This window comes from Nipponia nippon, unplaced genomic scaffold (genome assembly GCF_047370975.1).
Source record: "Nipponia nippon isolate SJK-2023a ecotype South Korea unplaced genomic scaffold, ASM4737097v1 scaffold_1, whole genome shotgun sequence".
Taxonomy (NCBI): Eukaryota; Metazoa; Chordata; class Aves; order Pelecaniformes; family Threskiornithidae; genus Nipponia; species Nipponia nippon.
The window spans coordinates 9,582,282-9,609,669 of record NW_028262290.1 but is presented as its reverse complement, the minus strand read 5'-3'; the positions used below and the strand labels follow the sequence as shown (position 1 = coordinate 9,609,669).

Sequence of the window (27,388 nt, the reverse complement as noted above, 5' to 3'; positions counted from 1 at the left end):
GATTAAATGATATGGTTTAGTTAACTGCTTCATGATCTGGAAGAACACAGGTAGCGTTTCTGTTTCCAGCATTAAGCTATTGATCTGTAACGAATACTTCTGTGACAAAATTCAACCCTATAGAACAGGATTACAGAGAAGAAATCCAGACCTTTCAGAGCAGCTGAACGGCTGGAAGGTTTGTAGCAAGAGTTTTTGTTCTAAGAAATGTCAGTGAATCATGGAATGGTTTGGGTTGGAAGGGACCTTTAAAGGTCATCTAGTCCAATCCCACTGAATAAGATGGTACGTGCCGTTTTGGGCAGGTCGCCATCGGGGTTTAAGCTGTATATTTGCTCAGTTGTGTGCTATACAGCTGAAATCTAATGAGAAACACATACAAGGATTATACCTTTGTGCACATCTTTCGTATCAAAGTAACAAGGTTGCTAGCGATTTTGACCCCAACTGGGTTTTTTTGTTGTTTAGCTTTGTTATTAGTAACCAAGTTTTAATAATTTTATTTCTTGTGGCAATATTTTATGATCAAAGCATAGTCTAAGTAAAAGGATATATGTATCCTTTCATACTGCTGTTGTCTGATAACTGGTGAATCTTACGAGTGGTGAATTTGGGGGAAAAAAAAAAGCAAACTTGGGTTCAGTAAAAAGCAAAAAGCATTATTCCAGCTTTACATTGCATACTTAAGAACAGATTAGTTTTAGTTGATCCCAGGAAGCAGAGCCTTTAAATTTCTTCCCTTTAACATCCTGAAATCTCTCACAACTGGAGATAACCATGCATACTACACAGCTTTGGGGCAAGGAATGTGTCTCTTACTGTCATGATCTGATTGACCAGCAGAAACTCTGTGGGTTGAAAATTGCAATTAGATAGGAAGGGAAGAAGGAACTTATTTTCGTGTAATTACCTTAGCCTTTCTTTTGGGTGTTTCCTGCTAAGCTCAGTAAAGGAAGAATGTCTGCAAAAGGAGTTGGAGTAGTTGCAGATTGGTTTAATTAAAAACCTGAAATACTTAGCCACCACCAACAAGATCCAGTCTGAACCAGCTACACGGTTAACAAAAATCAGTCTTTGATCAGAACAGTTTTTACATAGAAATTGAATGAAATTATACAGAATACTGTCAAAAAATTATTTAAGGTAATATCTGACCTAAATAGATGGTCCATAGTGCTGACTTCACTACAGTAAGGAGTTATACCACCTAACATTTAATACCTAGTCTATGATTACGTCATTTGTGTGCTGGAAAGTGTAAGGCAGCCTGTAAAGTGATAAGAAAGAGTAAGGTATGCAATGGCTGACTGTGAAAGTCTCCGTGCCGTTTCTCAAGCGCGTGGTGGTGGTTGGTTATCTGCCTTCATGTTGCACAGTTCTGAAGTTTCCAACGGAACGGTCTGTCTCTCTCTTTGCTCTTCTTAATACGCTCCTCAGTGGACCTTCCTCCTCACTGCTCTCCTCGGAGCTGGAAATCCCGGCACCTATTTCTGTGCCCATTGAAGGCCTTTCATAAGGGTCACTTTGACATAAGACTTTCTCCTCTTGGCACTCATGCCTGTTTGGAAACTTAAGGCTTTCATTGAAGAAGGCAGAAGCCATGCACTCGGCTGCTGTCTTATCGCAAGCACATAGTAGTTTCTCACACATGCTCCAACCAGTACCTTAAAAAGAAGTTTCAGAATTAATATTTGAAAGCAGTTACAATTGGTCAATGTCTACAATTAGTCTCTAAATTGGAAGGGTATGGATTTGATGGGTGGACTGTTCAGTGGATAAGGAATTGGCTGGATGGTCGCATCCAGAGGGTAGTGGTCAATGGTTCAATGTCCAGATGGAGAACAGTGATGAGTGGTGTCCCTCAGGGGTCCGTTCTGAGGCCAGTGACGTTCAATATCTTCATCAATGACACTGACAGTGGGATCAAGTGCACCCTCAGCAACTTTGCAGATGACACCAAGCTGAGTGGTGCAGTTGACACGCCTGAGGGATAGGACGCCATCCAGAGGGACCTGGACAGGCTGGAGAAGTGGGCCTGTGTGAACCTCATGAGGTTCAACAAGGACAAGTTCAGGGTCCTGCACCTGGGTCGGGGCAAACCTCGGTATCAGTACAGGCTGGGGGATGAAGGGATTGAGAGCAGCCCTGAGGAGAAGGACTTGGGGGTACTGGTGGATGAAAAGCTGGACATGAGCCAACAATGTGCTCTCGCAGCCCAGAAGGCCAACCGTATCCTGGGCTGCATCAAAAGAAGCGTGGCCAGCAGGGCGAGGGAGGTGATTCTGCCCCTCTACTCTGCTCTGGTGAGACCCCACCTGGAGTACTGCGTCCAGGTCTGGGGTCCTCAGTACAGGAAGGACATGGACCTGTTGGAGAGGGTCCAGAGAAGGGTCACAAAAATGATCAGAGGGATGGAACACCTCTGCTATGAGGAAAGGCTGAAAGAGCTGGGGTTCTTGAGCCTGGAGAAGAGAAGGCTGTGGAGAGACCTTATTGCAGCCTTTCAGTACTTAAAGGGGGCTTATAAGAAAGATGGGGGACGGACTTTTTAGCAGGGCCTGTAGCGATAGGACAAGGGGTAATGGTTTTAAACTAAAAGAGGGTATATTCAGACTAGATAGAAGGAAGAAATTTTTTCCAATGAGGGTGGTGAAACACTGGAATGGGTTGCCCAGAGAGGTGGCAGATGCCCCATCCTTGGAAACATTCAAGACCAGGATGGATGGGACCAGCAACCTGGTCTAGTTGAAGATGTCCCTGCTCATTGCAGCGGGATTGGACTAGATGACTTTTAAAGGTCCCTTCCATCCCAAAGCATTCTACGATTCTATGATACACAGTGGTGTAACAACCTTCATCTCAACTAGGAAAAAAAAGCTCAGTTTTATGGTAAGCTTTGCTAACATTTAAATGAAGTTTTTCTGTCTCCATACAGGCATGGTGGCACTCAGTCTGTAATGCTCTGAGACACTGTCATCAGGACATGAGAAATTTCCTCTAACGCAAACCTACATTTTGGCTTATGATCAAAACATACAGCTTCAGATCTTGAACTTCTTTCTGCATGACATCCAAGTTTCTTAACTTGTTCCATACAACAGTGATGAGAGAAGCAGCACCTAAAATAAAAAGTAAATGTAAATGAAAAATACTTAACTCTTCCTGCATCACAGAGTACTCGCAATTATTTTATCTCTTTATTTTCAATGCCCATGAAAACTGGGAAATTTTAGTTTTCATATCATGGAAAAATCTTTTCCGTAAAGAAGAAGAAAAACACCCCAAACTCTTCCTATTCTCCTCTTATACCTGTTGCTACTTTCACTACCTCTTTCCTCATTCCTTTGGTACGATATGTTTAACAGTGCTGTAGTTTTTTAGGGGGGCTTGTTTTAATTTTAAGACATATAATTACAGTTGTAACTGTGACCTAATCCTCTGTGAGAAGTGCCTTCAAGTGTTCAAATATTGTTGGCTGAAAATCTGACAACTGCATCATGATAGCCAGAGCCTTGACTAGCCTTCATCCAGTCTACTTGACCATGCGTAGGCAGTCTTAGTTGTGTGCAAGTGTAGGACAATTGTGTGTGCTGTATGCTAAGTGCTATACTTAGACCTAATGTGGCCCCAACTCTTATGAACTTCCACACGGAGAGATTTTTAGTTGTAAATGCAACACTCTTAAAGGATATTTCATTACTTTGGTTGAATTCTCTGCATTACTCCAGAATTCCTCCTCTTTGTCAGCCGTGCCGTGCTGGCACACAGTCGACTGCGGCAGGTCTCTTGGCTACAGCTCAGGCAGTACTTCACTCGAGCTGTACTCTCTTCTGAAGGACACTGCGGCACAGATGTGTGTTAACTCTTCTCTTCATAAATCACCTTCCAAAACACCTCTTAGCCAAGTTTCGCAGCAACCCTTATCCTCATCTCTTTTGATATAGTCTTTCTTCTGCTCTACTTACCTCCCATTCTTCTCCTTTCTTATTTTGAGTTAGTAAGTCCTCTCCAAAACATTGATGCCATAATAGAATGTGTCTTAGTGACAGTTGAGTGTTTTATGTATTTAAATGGATTTTTTTTTTTTCCAAAATGTGGCCTGGCTACTGGTACATACTATACAAGGCCCAAGAAAAGGCATACTGATCTTTGTTGGTCCATAGGCACCCCAGTAATACCCACAGTTAATGGCAGGTTATAGAAAAGCCCACACCTGTCCAGTGCATCAGCAGGATAACCTCTCCCTTCTTGTCCACAGTAGCAACCGTAAGACTCAAATTCCTCTGGGCATCGCTCAGTTAAACAGAACAGCATTTCTCCTAGCTGGGGCAGCTCCCTCTTCGCTCTTCCATATCCTCTCTCTTGCAGAAAAGTTAATCGCTCACATACTATAAAGCAAAAAAATATTATTTGACAAATCATGTTTTCACTGGTTGGATGCTCTTTTGTGATGACAGAAGTCTTTTCAGAGCTATCAGAAACTTTTAAAGACAACATTTTACTATTTCTAAATCATTGCTCCAGTCCATGAACTGTGGGTCTTAGAATACTACTGAGCAAGACAAGAGAAGTGGGGGGAAATATTTAAGGGGAAGAGAGATCCCTGTGAGGATGTAAATTGCAAGTCAAATTGGATTGCAGTGAGAGTACTTTGCAATCCTTTGTCAGCCTTCATAGTTAAATTTTTCTTCTAGAATATTCAAACCTAGCTGATTATTCAGTAGCTTCTGTCTTGGCTAATTCAGAAAACAGAGTCCTAACCTCTTGTGCTTGCACAGTGATAGCTGGGCAATGACTGTGCTGTGCTGGAGGAAACAATAACTTTTATTTTCATTTGAAATACCTTTCATCTAGCATTAAAGGTCTACTAGAACTAAGATCATAGAATCATTAAGGTTGGAAAAGACCCTTAAGATCATTGAGTCCAACCATTGACCTATCACTGCCAAGTCCACCACTAAACGATGTCCCTAAGCACCACGTCTACCTGTCTTTTAAATACCTCCCAGGATGGGGACTCAACCACTTCCCTGGGCAGCCTGTTCCAGTGCCTGACTGCTCTTTCAGTGAAGAAGTTTCTCCTAATATTCAACCTAAACCTCCCCTCGTGCAACTTGAGGCCATTTCCTCTCGTCCTATCCGTTGTTACTTGGGAGAAGAGACCAACCCCCACCTCACTACAGCCTCCTTTCAGGCAGTTGTAGAGAGCAATAAGGTCTCCCCTCAGCCTCCTCTTCTCCAAACTAAACAGCCCCAGTTCCCTCAGCCGCTCCTCGTAAGACTTGTGCTCTAGACCCTTCACCAGCTTCATTGCCCTTCTTTCGACGCGGTCTAGCACCTCGATGTCCTTCTTGTAGTGCGGGGCCATACATGATTGATTCATGGTATGCTTACAAAAATTGTCCCAATAAAGCTTGACTACCATCACAGAGCAATCAGTGTTGCTTTCCTAAAGGAAAGATTCTGGATTTTCACTTCAAAGAAGAGAATTGTTTCCTGATATTACAAACCAGGGAAAACCACCTTGGATTATCACTTTTTAACTGCAATTTGATTAGAGCTATGATGTCTCTATGCCAAATGCAGGAGCGATCTGTTGTAATGGTTGCTGTGCTGCCGAGGTCTTGGCATCTCTGTGTCCCAACCCTAATGCCTCTGTGGCTTCACCCACTCAGGAAGAACTGATACTGTGGGAATTATCCCTAAGATTTGAGAGCAGAGTGTGTTCCATGTCAGGAAAAGAGATGTCAAGGGGGCCTCTTTTGGGACTTTGCCAGGGAACGGACTTGAAGGGGCTGATGGTTGGACTGGGGGAGAGAGAGGGCAGACTTCTCTTCCCTGTGCATCCTCCTTGCTCCCATGAGTGACCCCTTTTTCCCTTCTGCAGCTCTACCCTGACTCTCCCTGCGTCTTCCAGGGACAACTCTGGATTACTTTCCCCAATAGAAAATTCATGTGCCTGCTTGGGTCTTTGTCACTCATGTTAATTCACCAAGAACGAACCCCAGGTTCATGCACTGACGTGCACTCTCTAAAAGCTGATCTTTTACAATCAAATTTTCCAATTTGGCAGAAGGCTGGGTTGAATCTTCATGTCTGCTCTGTTCCAGCTCTGGGACTGCTTCTCTCCATTGGGAAGCCTAACAAGATGGGTGGGACAGTCCATGAGTGTGGACTTAGAGCAGTGACAGGTCTGAAATGTCTTGGCATCTCTGTGAACTCTGGGCAGGAGTTGGAACAGAATCAGAAATGGTGAGAAAAAGGCTGACTCTGGCAAGACTTTGGCAAGAGATCAGAGTGAGGAGCAGGGGAAGTTCCTTTTATTGCTTCTGCTGCTTGTAAAATCAAGTAACTCAAAGACGTGATTAAATTACTGCCTAAAAACAAAAGCAAGGGGAAACATTCATTGAGCACATTTTAGATCCTGTACTGTATGAAAAATGTACTTATAACCTAATCATAAATCGTTTTTGTAAGTAAGTGTTAATGACAGCACATTGGTGGAAGAGGTTAAACTGTTGGAAGCTTTTGCAGATGACTGCATCTCCTGTTCTTATAAATACCAACACATACGTGCTTGTCTAACTGGTTTAGAATAAATGTAATCTTTATATATAATATACACCTACCTTTTAGTATAGAGGTAGCTGAATATTTAATTAGCTATAACTGGAAAAAACCCCTTCGTTTACCTTTTCCTGCAGGTTCATTGGGTCCCCTGTCAGACAGTGCCAATTCCAAAGCTATTCCAGAGGAAGCCGTGCTCTGGCCACCCCTTGCAGGGCTTGTCTCTGGAGATGACATATGCATAGATTAGACTTGCAAAGGTAGAATAAACTCTTCTTTCAGTGTCCAAAAGTGCATATTCTGAACCATAATCAATTGGCAGTCGTCTAACATTTGTTTAATTCATAGTTGGAAGACTGTTCATTACTGGTTAGTTAAGCTTTCCTGATCAGTGTTTGACAGTGAATTGCCCTTTCCAGTGCAGTCAGTGTTGTGCACCCTGTATTCTATGTAATCTATCCAGATTTAGGGAGAAAATAATGTTATTCTATGTATCTATGAGAAATGCTGAATCCTCAGATAGCTGTGGACAGGAATAAGGGAGTGCTGTAAGTTAGAATAAGTGTAATTCAGTTTTTACTTGCCTTTTTCCTTTGTGCTTGCCAATATGCCTGCAGGAATCTTCTTGGTGGGGACAATTTTGACTTGCATTGAGTTGATATCTCCTGGGAAGGAGGCTGGGGAGGTGGTTATCTCTTCCACTGGGACCACAGCTTCCATAAATCCATCCTCTTCTGAATAAGCAGAAAGAGGAAAGAGGAAGAAGACATGGAGCAATAAACAGCAAGATTTTAATTTTAGATAGCAGGTCAGAGTAATATCCTCAGGCAGAACTCATCTGAACTGATGGTCATAGAGAAAAAAAATTCAAAATGAAAATTGGAGAAGCAAAAAATACCCACACTGGTCATTTCTTCACATTTCTTGCCTTTCAGAAAACAAGATGCAGGTTAAATAGGACCAGCATAACTATTGATACATTTTTTTTTAATTTTATGTGTTGCATACTGAGGTAAAGAGCTGTGCCAGTTACTGAAAATCATATGGGTTACTGATTCGTCAGCCATACTGAAAAATAAAGTGCAGGTGAGATGTCATTTTCTGTGTAAATTGCTAAAAAAAACCTCTGACCATTCACATGAGGGTACCAAAACTGATGATAGCAACATTAGGGAAGGCAGAAAATGATTTGACTGATGCAGAGCTGGGCAACTGAAGGATTTACTTCATTGTAAACACAAGCAAGGGAAAATAAGTTGAGGATGAATTGAAACATAATTTTAAGGAGATTCTTGATCGCAAAAAATATATTGGTATTTATTTTTAGATTATCTGAAGCTTTATTGTTGAGCAGGAATGTTTTGTTTAATTTGGGATTACTTCACCTTTTTTCTTTCTTTTTTAACCTTTTTTCTATAAGCTAACTTGTAAATGAAAACACTGTTATCAAATGGAAATCAAATGGTTTCATTTTTTCTAAATGCCAATATGAAGAATGTGGCATTTCACAAACAAAATACTTTGAAAATACTAGTGAACATGTGTTTCCACATTTTTAAAGACTTTCATTTTAACTTCCTTGACTGAACATATTAATTGGATTAAATTCTAATTCATTAAATTTGTCCCTCTGAAGTTCTGGGTTTAGTATGTATTGAAAATAACCTGTCATAGGATAAGAGAATAGATGAAAAAAATGAAAGTACTGTTAAGAACACAAGGAAGCCCATGAAAGGTTGCAGAAAGGGATCCATAGCAACGCGCTAGTTTTAATAGCTCAGCAAGGTGCACATTTTATGCCACTTTGTTTGACAGTGATGTGTTGAAATGAAAGCGATTCCTGCTAGATGTAGAAAATAAAACTGAAGTTTGGGAAATTCTGCACTTAGCTAAGAATAGATATTACAAACAATCTTCTGGGAGCCATGCAGACCTGCAACACAACACAGATTTTCTGACACATTCAAGTTAAAGGAGGAGAACATTGGACCAGTGTTTAGTACAGCAATGCCATATTTCTGTGTTGGGGTGGGAGACCGCTTCTGTCCAGACAGTGTAACCATAGTTAAAAAATGACTGCTTTCTACTCTCAGTGTTCCTTGACATTTTTCTGATGCATTTCAGTCTGCCTGAATAATCCTTTCTACAAAAAAAGGGGCCACTGAAAACTTCCAAGTCTACCAAGGTGCTTCACGTCTAGCTGCAGCTACTGGTGTGGCTGTGCTCAAAGCGATAACAACTGCAAAAGCTGAAGCAGGTTTTAGGCTGGGAAAGAATTCCATGAAATTCTGTATAATAAAGGAGGCAAAATCAAAATGAACCTTTCTGGCAGCAGATGCTATGAATGTAATTTAAAGGACCAACCATTATATCGGAAAATATTATATGAAGAGGTTTTCACAAATACTTGCATGAGGAGTGTAAATGAGTGGCTGGAGGCAACGGATAATGAATACTTCTCAGTCTGGTTTTATTGTTTGTGTATCTGCTATCTGACCCTGATCTAAATTTGATTCTCTGGCAGCCCTGTCGTCATGAGGCATGGATTTTTAAATGTGATGCTTTTAGATGAGGTATTGTTGGGTCAGCCAAAGGAAAAGGAAAGCTGAGAGTCACTGACCTTTTGTCGAGGGGCCGGGGGGAGCAGGAGCTGTACCTCTGCGGTCCCTTGTGGTAACTGTACAAAAAGCAGAGGCATCATGGTAGTGACCTACCTGCTCTATTTCTGCAATGCATTTCTGGAGTCACTTTTACTGAAAACTTCATAAAGCTTAACCAGACATCACCATTAGCCCTGTTTTATAGAGAGGGTAATTAGGTGAAATGAAGCGGTTTGCACAGGGATGTGCAAGTCAGCAGAAGAACTAGGGCTATAATCCAGAAATCCCAAGCTGTAGATTTTTGCCTGTGACACCATAGAGCTTCATAAACAAAAATCAAAAAATTGACTGATTCATCAACAAAAGTAAAATCAGATTCTTACCTCCAGCGTTGGAAGTCCCCAGGACCATCTCACTGGGCTCAAAAGAAATCACTGTTGAAGACAGAAAATGTAAACTCAGAAAACAAGTTACCAGCACAGATTCTTATGAGATATCAAGCTGCTGAGAAGAGCTTTTTCAGCAAAGCAGGGTAACCCAGCCATCTCAAGTATAGAGATTTACCTATTTTAGTTTGCGGTGCATTGATTATTATAGACAAAGTGATACTGATAAAATAGTCTCATTACTGTGTTCAAATATGTGCTTTACACTAACAAAGAAGCAGCGCAAGTATGACTAAAGCGACAAATTAAATATTAAATCCATTTGACAGACAAATACATTAAAGAGAATTAGGTCTAAAATCTCAGTGTTGTACACAGAAGGATGTCACATTCCTCGTGAACACCTCGCATTTACCTGCTTGAAAATCAAGTGCGGATGGGCAGCTACAAGCCCAAATACTTCCTAACCTCTAATTTATTTATTTACCTGATTAACTTTTTTCATTTATAATCAGATACATTTTGATAGATTATAAATATATGAAGTATAAAAAAAATAATCTCTGCATCTTCTTCTCTGTTGGTAGGATGCTGTGATGTGAGGAAGAATGTTTTTGCCTTTGAACAAGTTTCTGAGTAGTCCTTAGCTTTGGCTTAACACAATTCCCACAGTTGTCAATGGTGAAGCTCCTATGGGCTCTAATAAGGAGACAGCTAGTTAAATAGTAAATGCTTCTTCAAATATTTCCTTCAAAGTCTGACTAGATACATTATCTGTGATACATTTTCAGCTTTCTAAAATTCCTAATACAGGCTTTTATCCCTTGGCAATATTTTGAGCCTTAGGATGAACCATGCTTCTTTAGAGAGTACAAGTAATCATTTTTTCGGGAAGCAGAAGATTGCTACAGATGTGCAAATGCAGGTGCACTCATTCCTTCAGGAGTTCTCAGTTTTCTACTACCAAGACTCCCAGAAGCAGCTAGAAAAACATGAACGAAGACTGGAGCTGCTGTCAGGCGAGAACAAGAAGCATTTGGAAAAAAACCCACATCGATAATACAGGGGAGGTATGAAGGAACAGCCAGCACTTACGCTCAGCATAAAGCCTTTTCAGATAGGTGCCTCTATGTATGTGGCACCATTTTAAAAATTAAAAAAAAAAACAAACGTTAAAATCTGAAGCATTGTTTCTTAAAAAAAAAAAGAAGAAGAAGAAAAAATCTGTATGGTTTTACATTATTTCAGATTCATACTTAGGGCAATGACTTGCTTTGAGAAACACAGAAAAGCACACTACAGATTGAAACCAGGCTCTTAAGTTCTCAAAAAGTGCAACTTTCCACCTCTCCCCACTCCCAAAAAATAACTCCCGAGCTTCTCTGAGTTGAGCAGTGGCTTGGTCACACCCATTCGGTGCACATTGCTTGTGTGCTTGGCAGATACGGAGTCTCTGTACATGACAGTGTGGCTTTGCTTGTGATGGGGCCACATTACAAGAGTGCATCAGCTAAATCAGGCAATGGATAGTCTAAGAGTGGTCTCCTCCTGTAGTTCACTACTGTATGACTTGGCCCTCCCTTACTAAGTGTGCCCTCCCAGAGCCACCTTTGGATAACTTCCCTCCATGGCCTCTTGTGTTGTAATGCACACCATGCAGGTAGGAAGAGAGTACTTTTCTCATACCGCAGCAATGAGATTTTGCAAGCATCCATTCCTGAATAAGATAGCTATTGATTGTAGCAGAACAAAAATGAAGATTGTCAGAAGAACCACTTGGTCTCCTGGTTTAGGAACTCACCCAAGAGGCACCAGAGTGAGAGAGACTTCAACCTGGATCTCTGCGTTGCAAGTAAATAAACCACCAAACTGCTCACTCATTGGCAACAAGCCATGCTCACCTTTCCCTCATGTCACTGCTTGATCTTGTATAATTAAATGTCTCTTTAAAGACAACAAATAAGCAATTGGCTGTGGGTCCAGTGGTTGGCACCCACACAGCACATCTCTGCCAAAGAGCTCACCTGCTGCAACCTGTGTTCCCAGGGAAGAAAAGGTCTGTTTGGGTGAAAACAGGTTTTGGCATAGAGTGCTCATTCTCAGCCCTTGGGAAACTTACTGTAAACACTGGTTAAGCACATCACATGCACAAATTGAAAAATTGCACCTTCTCATTGTCTTGAATTCGATCACCCAAATTTTATATCTACTTTTGTATCAGTCCTTTTAGAAGGGCAGAAAGAAAGCAAACAGCTTATTCTTGTATTTTATTCTTTCAGCTTTTGGGAGCTGAAAACAGTGCTTCTTGCACTGTAAGTTGCAAACCTTCTTCCACGGATGCTGTTGCAGCCTGTGTTTTGTCAGTCCCATGATGAAGGAACTCTGCAAAAATAAAAGCATTCTTACTCCAGAGAGTCACGGCTTAGGATGCTCATTAGACAGGGTCTTGGCATAACATGATCAGAGTCATCAGAATGGAACTTGTTTCTAGATCTTATTACTGTTGTGCTTTTTGTAGGTTCATTATATGATATAAATATAGCTACAAACAAATAGCTATATATAAATATAGCAAAACCAAATATAAATATAGCAAATACAAATAATACAAATTATTGATAATTACGGTAACAGCATTAAAATCCTGCCTTAGTATTTATTCACTGCTGATACTAAAGTCCACTCAACAACATACAGTATAGTAAAAAAGAAAATCCCTCAGTCTCTATCATAAAGAGTTTCAACCTAAACAAGAGAAATTGGTGAGCAATCAGCATTCTTTAAATTCCCATTTCAGCACGTACTTTAAATACATAGCCTATAGTGAAGGTATGAAGATAAGAATTAAACATTTAAACAGAAAACTTAAATGTTTAAATCCAGGCACTTGGCTCGGAACCTTGTTGAAGCAGGGCCTTAAATGTGCATGCAAATAGAAAAGGATCCCTCTGAAAATATTTTTGAGCTGCTTTTAGTGTGTTTCTTCTTATATTATTTCTAAATGAGATTCGAGGTTCTCTTCTGAATTCCTTCTCAGAAAAAGGAGTAATTTGGTTGAAATTTTCCTGTGCACCTGTGTAAAACCTTGTCACAAAAATGGTGCTTTAGTTGATTAGGCTTCTTGCTCTTCCTTTCATATTTTGACGTCTTGCTAAAACTTGTCTTTGCTTCTCAGAAAGGAATTCATAACTTCCAAAGTACTCATGTTATTTTTCTGAGTATAAATTTATCTTGATTTAATATACTCCAGTCAAAGAATTACACAGATAAGGACATACATACCCCTCATGTGAAGTGTTGTCATCTCTCTCTTGCTGGTTGTTTCTGAAAAGGAGAAAGCTCTTTCATAGACTAAAGTGTGAGAAGGGGGTTTGTCACTGTTTAATCTGAATAGTACAACAAATCAGGAGTTCATTGAATTTATTCCTATTAAAGCAAAGGTTTAGGCAAATATATCCACATTTTTCTCTGTAATAAAGAATCCACTAAAATCCTTTTCCTGGAAATCTGTCAGATGATAGGATTATTTTTTTTTTTTTTTTTTCAAAGCCTGAACTGGACAGAACAGCTACACAGAAGATAATAACATGAGTGAACACTAAATAAAAATGTTTCTTTCAAAGGATTTTTTTTCCCATTAAGAAATATAATCAAAAGCCTAAAATTAGCAGAGGTATTCAGTCAGCTAGAGTTGAATTTATCTGATTTTGATGAGTTGATTTACCTGTTAGCTCCCAAAAATTTCCCCTTTATTTGTAATGTGTTGGAACGGCCATACTTTACATGAGAGCCGCCTGATCCCAGTGAAGGATTACTGGCTTACACAAAACAATTTTCCGGCTTTGATACAGACTTTCTTGTGGCATTTTCTTCTCCCTTGACCTGTTCACGAGGGAATGAACACATCCAGAGCATGATATAGATGTTTATATCTGTCCTTAGCACTGGGGTGTATGAACATGAGTCAAAGGATTAGAAAAACTAGCATTGCTTTTTCACGTCTGTCTCAACTTGGGAGTTCAAAGGTCCTTCCCCTGCCATGTTCTGATTGCAATCCATATGAATTAAGTTTTTAATTCAGCCTTGTTCCCACAGGACAGGTATTCAGTCTTACAAGGCTGTAATTTCAGCTACAGAGCACAGATCGGTGTATGACAATGGAGATAAAAATCCCCTTCATCTTTAGAAAGGGTTTTTCCTTCCAAGTGGAAACCAAGTAACAGAGCAAAGTGGGTCCATTTTTGCCTTTCCAGCTAATTTTGCATGATTTAAGGGGAGATTTGAGCTAGCAATATTTTCAGTTTGGCATTCCTGCTAGTGACCTCAAGGTTACGAATCACCCCAAGTATCACCCATTCATTGAGGTTGGCAAGAGCCTCACAGGGTTGGCAGGAGCCTCCTGAAAAAAAAAATAAAAATCTTCATATCTAACTGCAATTTCCCTGTTGCAGTTGTGTCTCTTGCCTCTTGTCCTCTCCCTGTGCACCTCCAGGAAGAGTCTGGCTCCATCTTCTGTAACACCCCACTAGGTATTGAGGACAGCAAAAAGACATCCCCTGAGCCTCCTCCTCTTTCATCACATGCTCCAGCACCCTCATCAGCTCAGTAACCTCTCCTGGACTTGCTCCAGGATGGCAATTAGTCCACCTTCTTTTTCACTCTTGGTATTCACTTGAGTAGCAGTAAATGGAAAGGACACATGAAACACAGAATAGGACAGACTGCCAGATTCAGTCCAGCTACTGCTTCATTCTCGTTGGGTCAAATTTGATGCCAGTGGAAAAACTGGCGGGAGGAGGCAGTCGATCAGATCCTTATTATTACCTGTAACCAGAGATGGACAGAAGGAGACATCCAGCCCATTCAAGGAAGAGTTAATATGTGCATTCACAAAGCATTCAATGGCATCTTTGTCACAGTTGCAGAGGAACTGTTCACAGGGATCCCCAGATTCTGGAAATAAAATAAAAATCCGGACAAGGTACTATTAAAATATCTTTCCTTCCTCCTGCTTTTTCCTCCCTGTAAGGTTTGTGTCTATATTCATTAGTGCAAACCTATTTATACTGTGCTTCTTCATGTTAAACACCATCGAGTTCCATAGTCCAACACAGTTTGTTTTTGAAACGCCATCCAATGTAGCCTGGCATAGGTGGCAATAGACTTCTTGCCTGGGCCGGTTCTTTCTGCAGAGTAGTGAGGACTACAGAGCAGTGCTTTGCTGCCTCTAGTTTTCTCATGCAAAACTTAATCCAGTTGACACCGAGTCTGACATTTCACAGACTTCATTAAAATATTCCTCCTAACCTCAAGAAATCATAGTCCACAAGCCAAGCCTTTCAGGTAAGATGTGTTTTGCTCCTCATAAAGGATATGAAAGAGTTTCCCAGGAAATACTATTTTCCCACTTCAAAACCTTCTACCTTCCAGGGTTTCAAAAAAACCATTGACCTTTCGGAGCTGTCACACTTATGTTTCACATTTCTGATGGGGACTATTCTTTTTTTTAATTCTTTTTTTTTTTTAGTTTGAACAAAATGTTTTCTGATTATTAAGTATGGAAAGACCTAAAAAGCACTATTCATGTTTAAATGCACTTGGACCTTTACAGATTGACCCAAATAGCAAAAATGGTTTTAATTTGAAACAAGGAAAGGAAATTGGATCAGATTGTTGCTTAAACAAGCTGTAAAGATATTGGTTTGGGGATTCTGCTCCTCTTTGCTGGTATCCTCAAATCATGTTCTAGCATATAGTCTTTTCTGAGAGTCAGTACTTGCTGAAAAATTATATTAAAATTGATTAGGCATTAAAGAGCCCCACTCCACATTTGCCAGGACTGTATTAGTATTGCATGGAGTAGCTCCTGTTATAATGGCATGGTCTCTTCCCTCGTTGGTGATACTGTTGTATCTAAGGAGTGTATATGACCCTGTGAACAAAGAATTTGATCCCTCAAAGTATATAAAAATCAGGCCTTGAAGCTTCAGAAGGGAACCATTTTTCCGGTCTTTCCCCAGCACCCACTGCATTTCTCATGTGTGGAGATATCTCAAGCAGTGCTTAGTGGTCCTGCAAAGTCAGGGAAACCTCAGCAAGAGGCTGCCTATTAGAGCAGCCCCGGCAAGTTTCTAGTTGTTGGACTTCAATTTTCCTGCCTAGTTGGGCTTTGATGCCTCTATGTATTCCTATTTCCATTCACCCCTGAGCAGAACACTTAAGCCCTTAAAAATCCACACATGGAGGTGGTTTCTGCTTTATTTATATATGACTTTTAGTAGATAGACCAGAAGGAACTTCTTGGTCATGGTGAGGCTACTGTATTACGCTCTTGCAATAGGTTAATCTTACCACAGGTCAGGTTTCCAGTAGAGCAGCTGACATCTGTAGAAATCTTTGATGGATCCCATGTGCAGTCCATCTCCATTGCTTCCTCGTAGCATTTGCGGTGCTGGAAACAACAGCTTAAAAGAAGAAATAACACAAAGTTCACACAGTTAAGTTTCAGTTCAAGACCAGACTGCAATGCTGTCTTGTGACTCTTACACAAGAATGCAAAAGATGCCAAAAGAGAAAAAGAGGTCCTCAGTGTGGTCCCTAGACAAAAGAAAGTCTGAGTACTGCTTTTCCCTGAGTCAGTCTTGTGGGATAAGTACAGCTGGATGCAAAACTGAGTGGTAGGAGCAGGTCTGCATGCTGTGGGAGACCACACTTACATTTCTCTCCTACTGCAGTATCTGAGTTCGTACAGCTCAGCTCTAGGGGTCTTGGCTCCAGCCCTGCCACAACCGTTCTCACTGCAGATTTGAAGAACTACACAGAACCTGGCCCTCATGGAGTGTTAATGCCTCTGCAATGCTTTGTGAATCCCCATGTCTCATTGAGACTATATAAATACATGCAGCATTATCCTCTGTTTCTTGTACTTTCTCTCCTATGCAATGATCAGAACTAAAATGCACCATTTAGCCACAGGAAGGGGCCACAAAACATTTTTCTCACACTGGAGTAAAGCAGCTTTCTCCTACCACTACGCAACAAAGGCAATTAGAAACCTTGCATTTTCCTACACCCCTACTGTCATTCAAACCCCAAATGCCTGCATGACAACTTTAGCTGTGAATAGCAATGAAAAGTCAACTAGAACAACAAGCTCTTCATCAATCCTCTCTTCCCTTCAGCTGTTTTTGAACCAGCAAGCCATCTACTTCTATATTATAGCAGCATCTGTGTGCACTGACATCAGCTATAAATGAAACACCAGTAAAACGCTCAGTCATCATTTACCCCATATAAGATGATTGTTACATAAATTAAGCAGGGGCTTGCTGTTAGATTTAGATTGAAATAGCCTCATTTCAGAAAAATGGACTCAGAACACAGATCTGTTATTGAATTGCCATTGGTCTTGACCATGCCAAATGCCAAGACAACATTAACACTCAAAACCAGCATCTGCTGCCAGGCAGGCTTAACTTGCAATCACAATGTAAGGAGTTAACTTTAATTAAGCTCATATGGGATTTCTGTTAAAGACACAGTGAATGTGTTATTACACATCACCCGCAGCCCTGCGTATGCACTGAACTCACCTGCCCCTTACAGGCTCCCTTCTAGGCTACGCATTCACTTTCTCACTTCCTATATTTAGGAAGCATTTAATATTTAATCACTTACTATATTAATAAATAATTATTACAGTATTTAATATATCCTGACAACCAAGGAAGCAGTCCTAGTCCTAACTGCGATCAGATTTTTGACTTGGTAAGACATCAGTGATGAGCTTGCTCAGGTTGCCAGCAGGAGATCAGAGCTCATGAATAGCATTATCCCAGCTGATGAAGTTTCAAAGCCCAATTTCTTGCACTCCAGTGTCTCTGCTGCCTGTTAGTGGTTTTGCTCCCTCCTGTCTAGGAGACTTCAGCAATGTATTGAACAAAGGTGAGGGAAAATAGCATCCAGCAGAGAGGCCTTGATAGTTCCTCCGCACCACAAACACTACAATGCCTTGTTTCAGAGATGAGACTGTTTATAAGCTCCATCAGGAACAGAGTTTTAAATATATAGCTGATGAAATGTCTCAAGACCCACTCCTGTCTCTGCCCGAGGTCTAGTGAGGTGTCAGCACCTGAGAACACTTCTAACTGCATAATTAGTCTAATGCAAACTCCCTGCCGTTCTCATTTGTTTAAAGCACCACAATTACATCAACATTCAATGCAACAGTTATCAGAAAATTTACTTGCCTTCCCTTTGTGATCAGGGAACTGTAAGACATGGATTATCCTCTAGGCATGCTTCTCTTTCCCCATGGACTATGGAGGTAGACTAGGCTCCTAATTTAGATATGACAATTAGCTACTCTGGGAAATGGGAAAAGGTTGGGCTTACGGGCACAAACATTTTCCAATGCCTTAAAAACCTACAGTGAGATGTTCAGCCCTTTTTTTATGGAACAGCTGAGGGAACTGTGTCTGAGAAAGTCACGTAGCAGCCACCTGTTTGGAGGCTTTCTTGAACCAAAGGCATATCTGTGTCAGTGGCAAAACAATAATCAGTCTCCATTTACTGCAAACTGCAGTGGGGCTGTCCTGCTGCTAAGGAAACCTCACCACAGGACTGCTAAACAATTTGAAAACACAAAGTGACTCTGTGGACGTTTCTCAGGACAAAACTGCTGATAGATCATTCTGCTGTTTCTGTAGTTATACTGCTCTGTGTTAAAATGAAGCTGAGTGAAGCGAAAGCGCAGGTGCTCAGCTCTTCAGGTATCAATCCATTGAACTGACTCGAGCTCTTGTTTCAGCATGTCATTATGATTGTTCAGAAAATCTTTCTTAAGAAGTCCCATGGCTTTTTCCAGTAGCAGGGTTAGATCTTCGTTTTCCCAGCCACCCCATGCTGTAAAGTGGATGGATTTATTTCCGTCTAGCTATAGGCATTAGCCCTTTCTGAGCCATTCCTGTTTTCGCTCAAGGAATTAATACATTACATTATATTGTTGGAAAAAAGCCTTTTTTCTATTTAGACATGGGTGGATCTTGATTCTCTTTGAATTTCTTTTCACACCTCCTTGTGGCATAAGTGAACAGCCGTTTGTTCGTCCTGGCCTGAGATTACATTTTTTCTCACTAGCCCAGTCAGGGTCTGGGGCGGTATCCCTCCAAAGCACAGAGTGGAGTTTGGATGGTTTTGTTCCTGGTGCATGGTACTGGGAAGAGCCATCGAGCTACGTTGTTATTCTCTGTGCCTGGATGCTTCCGTGTCTTACAACTTCTGCATGTACACAGGTATGCAGAGCAAGATCTACTTACCCTCCTAACTGCCACTTGAAGTCATACTTAGCTGTAACCTGATTGTGTGGATGCTTAAATCCCCCTCAGATGCCAGCATTTTCATTATAGTCCACTATGAGCTTACATTGCTGGTGTAGTACACAGCTCCCAGTACCAACAGTTTGGTAAGATTGTAAACCCACTAAACTGCTCAGATTAATGCTCTCCCACTCACCTTATTAACAGGCCCTCCAGTTTTTGGCACCAATTTAAGTGTGACACAGAATTGTGACAAAGAAATGAATGAGGTTTTGTTCACAAAGATCTGTTCAGAATTTAGAGACCTCTGGGTAAAATATGTCGAGGAGATGGGTTTGGTGTTTACTTATTCTATTGCATTAGTGGCCACTGTTTGCAAACCAACTGTGCCACCAGAGTTGCACTGGTGGAATCATATGCAGGTGTGGGGGACTCTGCTTTTATCTGCAGGATGGGAGTATTTCTCCACATCAAAGTGTGGGGAAAAAAAGAGAGACTCTGAGCTATGAGAAAAAAGAAGCAAGTGGAACTTCATATGCTGTATATCATGACCACCTCGACTTCATCTATTTCCAAGCCATGCTGTAAGACAACTGGTACAGTGTGTTGTCCAGCAAAAAGACAGTACTCACCAGCAGGTAGGAATAACACAGGACAGGGCTGATATAAACCAGAGTTGAAGTTATCTTCTGTAGGTCATATCAGATATTTAGGTTGCAATTGAGTGATGACTAGATTAAGCAGAGCTGCGTGGCGTGGGACTTAATTACCCTCTGAATAAATCTCCTATTTTTTTACAACTGTCCTTAAATCATTTAGGCAAGTGTTATGCTTCAGGTCATCAGACTATGAGGGCACTGACAGCCAGTCAGGGCAGAAGAGGGCATCTCATGGATAAGACTTACTCATCAGCTTCATCCACGGGGAGCCCTTCCATCTCAAACCGGCAAGAGCAACCATAGTCTTCAAAATCCCTGGGACATAAACCAGTAACACACTTCATTTTGTTCACAAAGTTGAGCAGGGCAGGAAAGTTAGTGAAGATGGACTGTAACCAGGTGAAGTGAGAACCCAGGCAGTCTGAAAAGAGAACAGCCGTAAAATGCACAGTAAATGGAGGTGAGCCAGGTGTGGGTCACACATGGGTGAGGTTTGCATGAACGCAAAGCCTAAACAAGGCAGTAACCCAGGGATGTTGTGTGATGCTTGACACTCAGCAGTATTTAGTATTATAATAGTCTTTGGGGAAATCTACAGCCTCAAAAATCCCTGTTCCTCTTCAGTCTATATAAAAACAAACTCCATAGGATTTCTATACAGTGCTCAAGTACAACCAGAACACATACTTACCAAAAAATAATGCAACACTTTCCACATTGTGAAAGACTCCGTTGAAGAATGTGGCATTGTCTAAATGAAAAAATAAACAAACCACATTTCTTTTTAAAAAAGTAGGTGACAAGAACTGTCCCCAGACTGCCCCTGGTCTTGCTTCAGTTGTTAAACCATTTTGAGATAAGAGTTACTAGCTATTTGCTAACAGCACACTTCCCTGCAATGCTTCTGGAGGATAAGTGATTCCCCACTGCCATGCAATACTGTAGAAAGTAAAACTTAAGCCATTCTTACTCAGGATTCTTTCAGGTGTGTTAAGAAGCTCTGGCAGGAATGCTGGTGGCTCCAATTCTTGGCCACCTACCTCAGCAAACAAATTAAAGAAGAGGATTTAAAAAATAAAAAAAAAACCAACAAACCAACAACATATACTTCATTATGACACGTACACTGCAGGCATTTTGAGTACCTTCCTACATTAGCAAGCTGATTTATCAAAGCCATGAAACACTAGCTTAGCTTCATCCGCACCCGGGAAAGCCCAGAAGCGTACTGGTGAGTCACATTGACTTCAGCTTAAAAATCAGTCTTCTGTTAAACTGAGGTATTGCTAGCGAGGATGTGCTAACCCTTGTATGCCTGTGCTCTTCTGACCAGTAGCACTTGCTGGGATAAATCAGTAGAATTGTATAAAATTGTTTTAGTTGCCCAACTACTTTCATTGTCCCAAATGTTTCTACTCTGTAACCCTGTGCTCTTCACTTATTTGAAGTCAAGACATTTGTTTTTTCTGAGTCCTTATTGCCTATTGCCTTATTGCCTCTCTTCCTATCACTGTTTCTTTCTTAAGTTAATTATCACTTTTACCTTTTGAAGATGCTGTGGTATATTTTTCACAAATTTATTTTTTTCTGTTTTCCATGTCCTGAATTAGAGTGAAATCTAATACTAGTTCTCTCCCTTCCCTTTTTTTTTCCCTTGTTCTTATCTTCTGCACTATTTTAGGAAAGAACGTGTTACCCTGGATTTATTTAAACTTGTTTGTTTTTTCAATAAAGATAATAAGTCAAGGGTATTTATTGGCTCAAGAATCTAAAAACTGAATAAAAAAAGTAATGTTGAATTCATGGCATAGCTTATGTCTCAGAATAACTGGCATTAGGAAAGCTGTGCATTTCCTCTACGAAAGGTTCTGGGAGGAGCTGACAGTTATCTTGCTCATCTTGCATTTTCCTGCAATAAATACAGGTGTAATAGAGCAAAGCGGAGTAGCGGGTTTTTTAGATATAAGGCTTAACTCTATGTTTAGCAAAGTATTAGGAAAAAAAAGGACCTTTTTTTAGATCATATGCGAGGGCATTCTCAGGATGTCTACAACTTTTGTGGAGTGAACAAGATGATCATGGTAACAGTCATATGCCTCCAGCAATTCATTTCTCAAGTTTAGTGACAGAGTATGGATATGGGATTGAGGGAGATAGGAAGAGGTGCTTCCTCTTATATTGTTCTTTTCCTGAAAGTCTTGGTCACAATGAAAAACTTTTAGACGAACAGCAATCCAGAAGTGTCCTTCATTGCAGCAGCTCTGAGGGAAATGGACTGCTTTCCACAAACCAGAAAAGGTCTCCTCACAAAGGCTGGCCTTTTCACAGAACTGCAACAAATCTGTCGAAAGCTTGAGGAATTCAGATTCAGCGAAATACTGGTGTGCCTTGTAAAATAAATAGCATTGAATGCTATTATATTTGTACACATGCTTGCTAAAGAAAAACTGCCCCTTATCTCCTGGCTTAAAGCCTGTATCTCCTCTGCAATGAGAAACATCCTTTCCCCAAGCTATTTTCTATCAATCAAGTGCATCTAGAGCCAGGTTTTGACACACTGCATAACACCCTGGCTCAAACTCAGTGCCTGTTGATGAATAGCCACTGATCATTTAGTCCTTTCAACAAAATTTTGGAAAATATGAAAATCCTATTGAGTTGAAATGAGGCAGAGGAGAGAATTGATAAAGCCATGTTACAGAACTGCTGGAAGTTGTGATTGCTCCAGCATCCTTCACTTGCACTTAGTTCTTCTCCGCAAACTTAATTTGCACACACCCAATTAACATATAAATGGTTGAAGCTCCCCTCAAGAAAAATCTCTACCACAAGGTCAGCAGCTTGGTAAACCTTTGGCTTTTCTAATCCTTTCTTTATGAAGAACAATATTTCTAATTGTCACTAAGTCAAGATCAATGAACCAATGTTTGCTAACAAGATTGCTTAATTTTGTTTAAATTGTGGGGTAAAGGACAAAGAGAAAATACTTTCTGGATGAATTATGCTCTTTTCTTCTTTTGCTATCATGTCTTTTGGGGCTATTGGTCCTACATCGTTCCCTGTATAGCCAGTGAAAGATTGCACTACAAAAATCAGTCCTTTAAACCTCAGAAGACCCCAGGGAAGTCAACTTCTCTCGCCTTTCTCTAAAACCTGCTAAATGACTTGGCACGTGTCCTGAGGATACTTGTATGATACCTCAGCTCTTGGGCTTTCCAGTTGTACACCTTAACCACAGAATTTCTTTCAACATTCAGATACATGTAAAAATGTTTCTGGACTGTGTCTGTGATGTTGCTACTCTGACAACATGTTTCTGAAGTGTTATCTGAAAAAAGCCCATAAAAAAAAATCAGTGCACCTCTATTTGTTTTTTTGCAATCATGGTTAATTAAAATGTCATAATATAGGGCATGGATGCAGTCATTATAACCCTCGGGGAGCAGAAACCTTGACTGTGCCAGGAAAAGTCAGGGTGCAGCAAACCCAACCTATTTGATTTATTCAAGGTAGATCACATTAACTCCTCACAAAGATGCTGGTTCATGCACAGATATTTGCTTCAGTCTCAAAGCAGAGATCAGCAGAATAGATCCCACATAAATATAAATCAATAATCCTCTCCAAACCTAAAAATGGTAACATTTTAAATCTTTGTGCTCAGATTGTGCTTAGCTGAGGGAAAAGAATCTAAAAACTGTGTCACAGCCTTTTGAGGTTTGGGGGGAAATCTCTTTCAAATATTATGTCAGAAACATTTCTGAGTGTTCAGATATTTCTGAGTGCACTAGATATTATCAATATGTATAGTCCCCTTTACATCTGGGGGCTAAATACCGCTTTATTTTTTATGAATAAATGGTTTAGGTATTTTGGCATTCTCTGTCACTGCAGTGGGAAATGCTAATATTCTTACTCATTTCTATTTGTATGGTAGGAGCCTTAGTTCAGCTTCATCAATATATTTTAGCCCTTGTGTTTTGTGTTAGACCTGTTTCCTTACTGACTTCTAATGCACGCAGCCCCCTTAGAAGAGAGACAACTGGTGAAGCTGAAGTGGGTCAGTGAAGAATTTTGTCTATGCCAAGGTGCTGAACTTTCTTTTCACTTTAGAAATAACCCCATGGAGCAATGAGAAATGGTGTTAGACCTTCTAAGAGTCCTCTTCACCTGCGCACCGCTACTCTTAATGCCATTCCTACACAGTGCAGGGACTGCAGAAATATGAAATGTTTGCCCATCTCTGTCACTGGGAAGCTCATTCACCCAGGACAATAAAGTCTAAAGAGTTACATGAAGAAAAAAACCCTATTAGCAAAATTTGAAGGAGGAGCTTTAGCTGAACATGAGTTATATTTCAGGATGCACTAAATGATCTGGAGAATTTAGACAGTACACTTGTATTTAATGAGTAGAATCCCTTTATATGTAACTTGTAACTTTTTTGGAGTCTAAAGGACTTAAATAATGACCAAGTGCTAGGAGAAAGGAAGTTGCAATTTTTCAGTTATATTTTTAAGCCCACTAAATGTTTCTTGCTTCACTACAAGTCCTGAGAAAAATGTCTTATATAAGTACTCCATAGATAAACTTATTTAAGTGCATTTGGGTGTTGAACTAGGTTTGAGGGGGCATGCTTCTAAAGGATTGTTTCCAAATGCACATACTTAAAATAGTATTTATGCATAAATGTCCAATAATCATAAAAATACATTGCCACTTACCACTGTATAAGATCATTGACATAGACACCAGCAGAATTGCAATCATTTTTTGTTTAATCCAAAGACAAGAAAAAGTCACACAGCAGACTGGTGTGCCTGGTGAGTGAAGTAAAGTATTAGGCAGAATGTTATCTCTTCAATCTGGGAGTGGGAAGACATAGCTTAGAAAATCATCCTTTTGTAGCCTGGCCATATTTCTGCTTGATGCAATTCGGTTGTTACCCTTGTCATAGTAAATGCACATATTACAGAAATGACGAGCCTTATGTATCCTTCAAGTTTTACCAATGTCCTCTATGAACCTGACTGACAATATTTATTTTGGTATTGCTTTAGGTGAGTCAACAGGCTCTGCCAAAGTGCCATAGACAGGGAAAGTCCATTTAGCAATAAAATGGTGTACTTGAAGTTTCTTTTGTTTTGCAAACAGTTTTCACATCTTTCTTACTTGATCTAATGGGATGTTTAAACAATTCTTCACATTATGTTTAAATGCAGATATTGTGAAACGCAGTAAATGAAGAGACATTCTGGGATTACTTCTATTGAACCCCTTTAATCTGCAACCCATTGTATTACTGTGCTTCACATCACAAAAATCTTTCCCACTTTGTAGTTAAACATTTACTCTAATCTGTGTTGAGACTGATCTAATGTATCATATATTTTCCTAATGATAAACACTATGTTGTTTGGAGATCTTCAAGCTCTGGCTGTCCTTGTCCTTACAGAAATGTGTGTAAAAAATTCTTCTGAAGCTAAAAGCCTTCATGAGTATTCATTAAATGACAGATAACAGATTGGTTTTGAACCACAGTCACAGTTTACCCTAAATTAAGAATGATTTTTGAAGTAAGTCAGGTACAGAATTTTTTATAGCCAAATAAATGAACATTTATTTATCAGTTTTCAAATACGTATCTACTGTTGATTATCTGCTCCCCTAAGGTCAAATATTGCATTCATTTCTATGAAAAAATCTTGTAATATTTCATCAGAAAGTGAGGTTGTAAATGTAACAGCTCTAAATATTTATAGTCTACTATCCCAAATCTCTTACCTACACTTTAGTCTACAGCTCTACAGTCCCAAATAGCTTATTCTACATCGTCTTCTTCCTGATTCCTGTATTACAGAGTACATCTAGAAAGGCTTACCTTGAGGGATATTATTCAAAAGCAGTTGGATGGAGGACAAATGGATTTCAACAAAGTCAGTACTAAGTTATTTATACCCACTTGGATATATACCTCACCCATGTGATCACTTCCTTTATCAAACCCACTTCAACATTTATTAATTAATTCTTCCATGAGATTCCTTAGAGTCATTATGCCCACGGTGTATCTTAGTAATATAGCTCCAGCCATGTACAGGATCTATACTGAGAAGTCTGTTCTGCAGGTGCATTCACTATATAGCAACTTTCCCTAATACTCTTGTCTGTAATTAAATAACAATCATCTCATTGTTATTAATCACTCACGAAATCTCTGAAGCATGTGAATATGGCTTTAATAGCTTAGCAAAAGGTAGTGTTCAGTGATGAAAGATGAGTGAAAACTTATACAGCTTTAAACACTGGCATTCCTCAGGGTTGGGAAGTCTGCTCTCATCTATCCACAGTGGCTCTGATTCAAGGCTGAGTGAAATCCAGAGGAAGGTTGAGTCAATGAGCATTAGAAAGGCTTTTCCTCATCAGGAAGGTGTGCTTTCTGCCAGGGTCAGACACAGCTGCCCTTCAAAGATGCCATCAACAAAGGCAAACTGTCCACTGAGCTTTAGCATGGAGAAGTGAGAAGTCTGACAAATTGGGAATTGTAAAAATACTTCCGTGAACAGAAGGCTTGGTTCCTCCAAGGCCCTGTGAACTACACGGTCATCAGAAAGGCCTTTGACAGTGTCTCCCATAAGATCCTCATAGAGAATCTGTTGATATGTGGGCTGGATGAGCCCAGTGAGGTTGGTTGAAAACTGGCTGAATGGCAGGGCCCAGAAGGTCGTCGTCAGCAGCACAAAGTCTGCTTGGAGGCCAGTGACTAGTGGTGTACGCCAACAGTTAATACTGGGTCCCGTCTTACTTAACATCTTCATTAATGATGTGGATGCTGGGGCAGAGTGTACCCTCAGCAAGTTTGCAGATGACACAACCTGGGAGGAGTGGCTGATACGCCAGAGGGTCATGCTGCCATCCAGAGGGACCTTGGCAGGCTGGAGAAATGGGCCAACAGGAACTTCATGAAGTTCGACAAGAAATGAAAAGTCCTGCACCTGGGGAGAAACAACTCCATGCACCAATATATGCTGGGGGCCACTCAGCTAGAAAGCAGCTCGGCAGAAAAGGACCTGGGGTCCTGGTGGACACCAAGTTGAACTTGAGTAAGCAGTGTGCCCTTGCAGCAAAGGCAGCTAAGTGTATCCTCCACTGCATTGGGCAAAATATTGCCAGCAGGTCGAGGGAGCGGATCCTTCCCTTCCACTCGGCACTGGTGAGGCCACACCTGGAGTACTGTGTCCAGTTTTGGGCTCCTCAGTATAAGACAGACATGGACAGTCCAAAGAAGGGCCACAAAGATGATTAAGGGACTTGAGCATCTCTCTCATGAGGAGAGGCAGAGAGAGCTGGGACTCTTCAACATAGAGAAGACTCAGGGGGATCGCATCAATGCCTATAAATACCTGAAGGAAGGGTGTAAAGAAGACAGAGCCAGGCTCTTTTCAGTGGTGTCCAGGGACATGACAAGAGGCAGGGGGCACAAAGTGAAACACAGGAGGTTCCCTCTGAACATCAGGAAACACTTTCATACTGTGAGAGTGACTGAGCACTGGCCCAGAGAGGTTGTGAAGTCTCCCTCCTGCTCTCCTCCTTTGGAGATATTCCAAAGCCATCTGGACATGGTCTTAGGCAACCAGCTCTAGGTGTCCCTGCTTGGGCAGGGTGGGTGGACGAGATGACCTCCTGAGGTCCCTTCCAACCTCAACCATTCTGTGATGCTCTGATTCTGTGTTGATTCAGTGCTGGCATGTTGCCAGGAAAAGGACAGCATCCAGTCTTAAAATTTCTGTGATCAGCCTTATCAAGGAACTTTACAGAAGAGTGAAACATGGCAGAAATCATGCCTTAATGATATGAAA

At 40.6% G+C, this 27,388-nt stretch overlaps 1 protein-coding gene across 1 annotated transcript; it reads right to left on the bottom strand.

Moving 5' to 3' along the window:
* Nucleotides 1-1,353: 1,353 nt before the first annotated feature.
* Nucleotides 1,354-26,341, bottom strand: OC90 (otoconin 90). Its single transcript, XM_087733850.1, has 17 exons — nucleotides 26,022-26,341; nucleotides 25,509-25,537; nucleotides 24,254-24,349; nucleotides 20,500-20,565; nucleotides 20,221-20,280; nucleotides 19,776-19,950; nucleotides 15,905-16,017; nucleotides 14,378-14,506; nucleotides 12,836-12,877; nucleotides 11,879-11,935; nucleotides 9,551-9,601; nucleotides 9,188-9,244; nucleotides 7,152-7,301; nucleotides 6,693-6,791; nucleotides 4,214-4,388; nucleotides 3,013-3,119; nucleotides 1,354-1,664 (listed from the first exon to the last, which is right to left on the bottom strand). Exons 1-17 carry the CDS (start codon nucleotides 26,339-26,341, stop codon nucleotides 1,354-1,356), a joined length of 2,037 nt encoding a protein of 678 aa, XP_087589976.1.
* Between the last annotated feature and the right edge of the window lie 1,047 nt (nucleotides 26,342-27,388).

Coding starts and splice junctions, on each gene's coding strand:
- OC90 (XM_087733850.1), bottom strand. CDS start 26,341: ATGTTAAGTAAGACGGGACCCAGTATTAACTGTTGGCGTACACCACTA. Junction 16,018..19,775: donor CCCGTGGATGAAGCTGATGA/GTAAGTCTTATC, acceptor TCTTCTTTTAAG/CTGTTGTTTCCAGCACCGCA. Junction 7,302..9,187: donor CCCCGGCCCCTCGACAAAAG/GTCAGTGACTCT, acceptor CTGCTTATTCAG/AAGAGGATGGATTTATGGAA.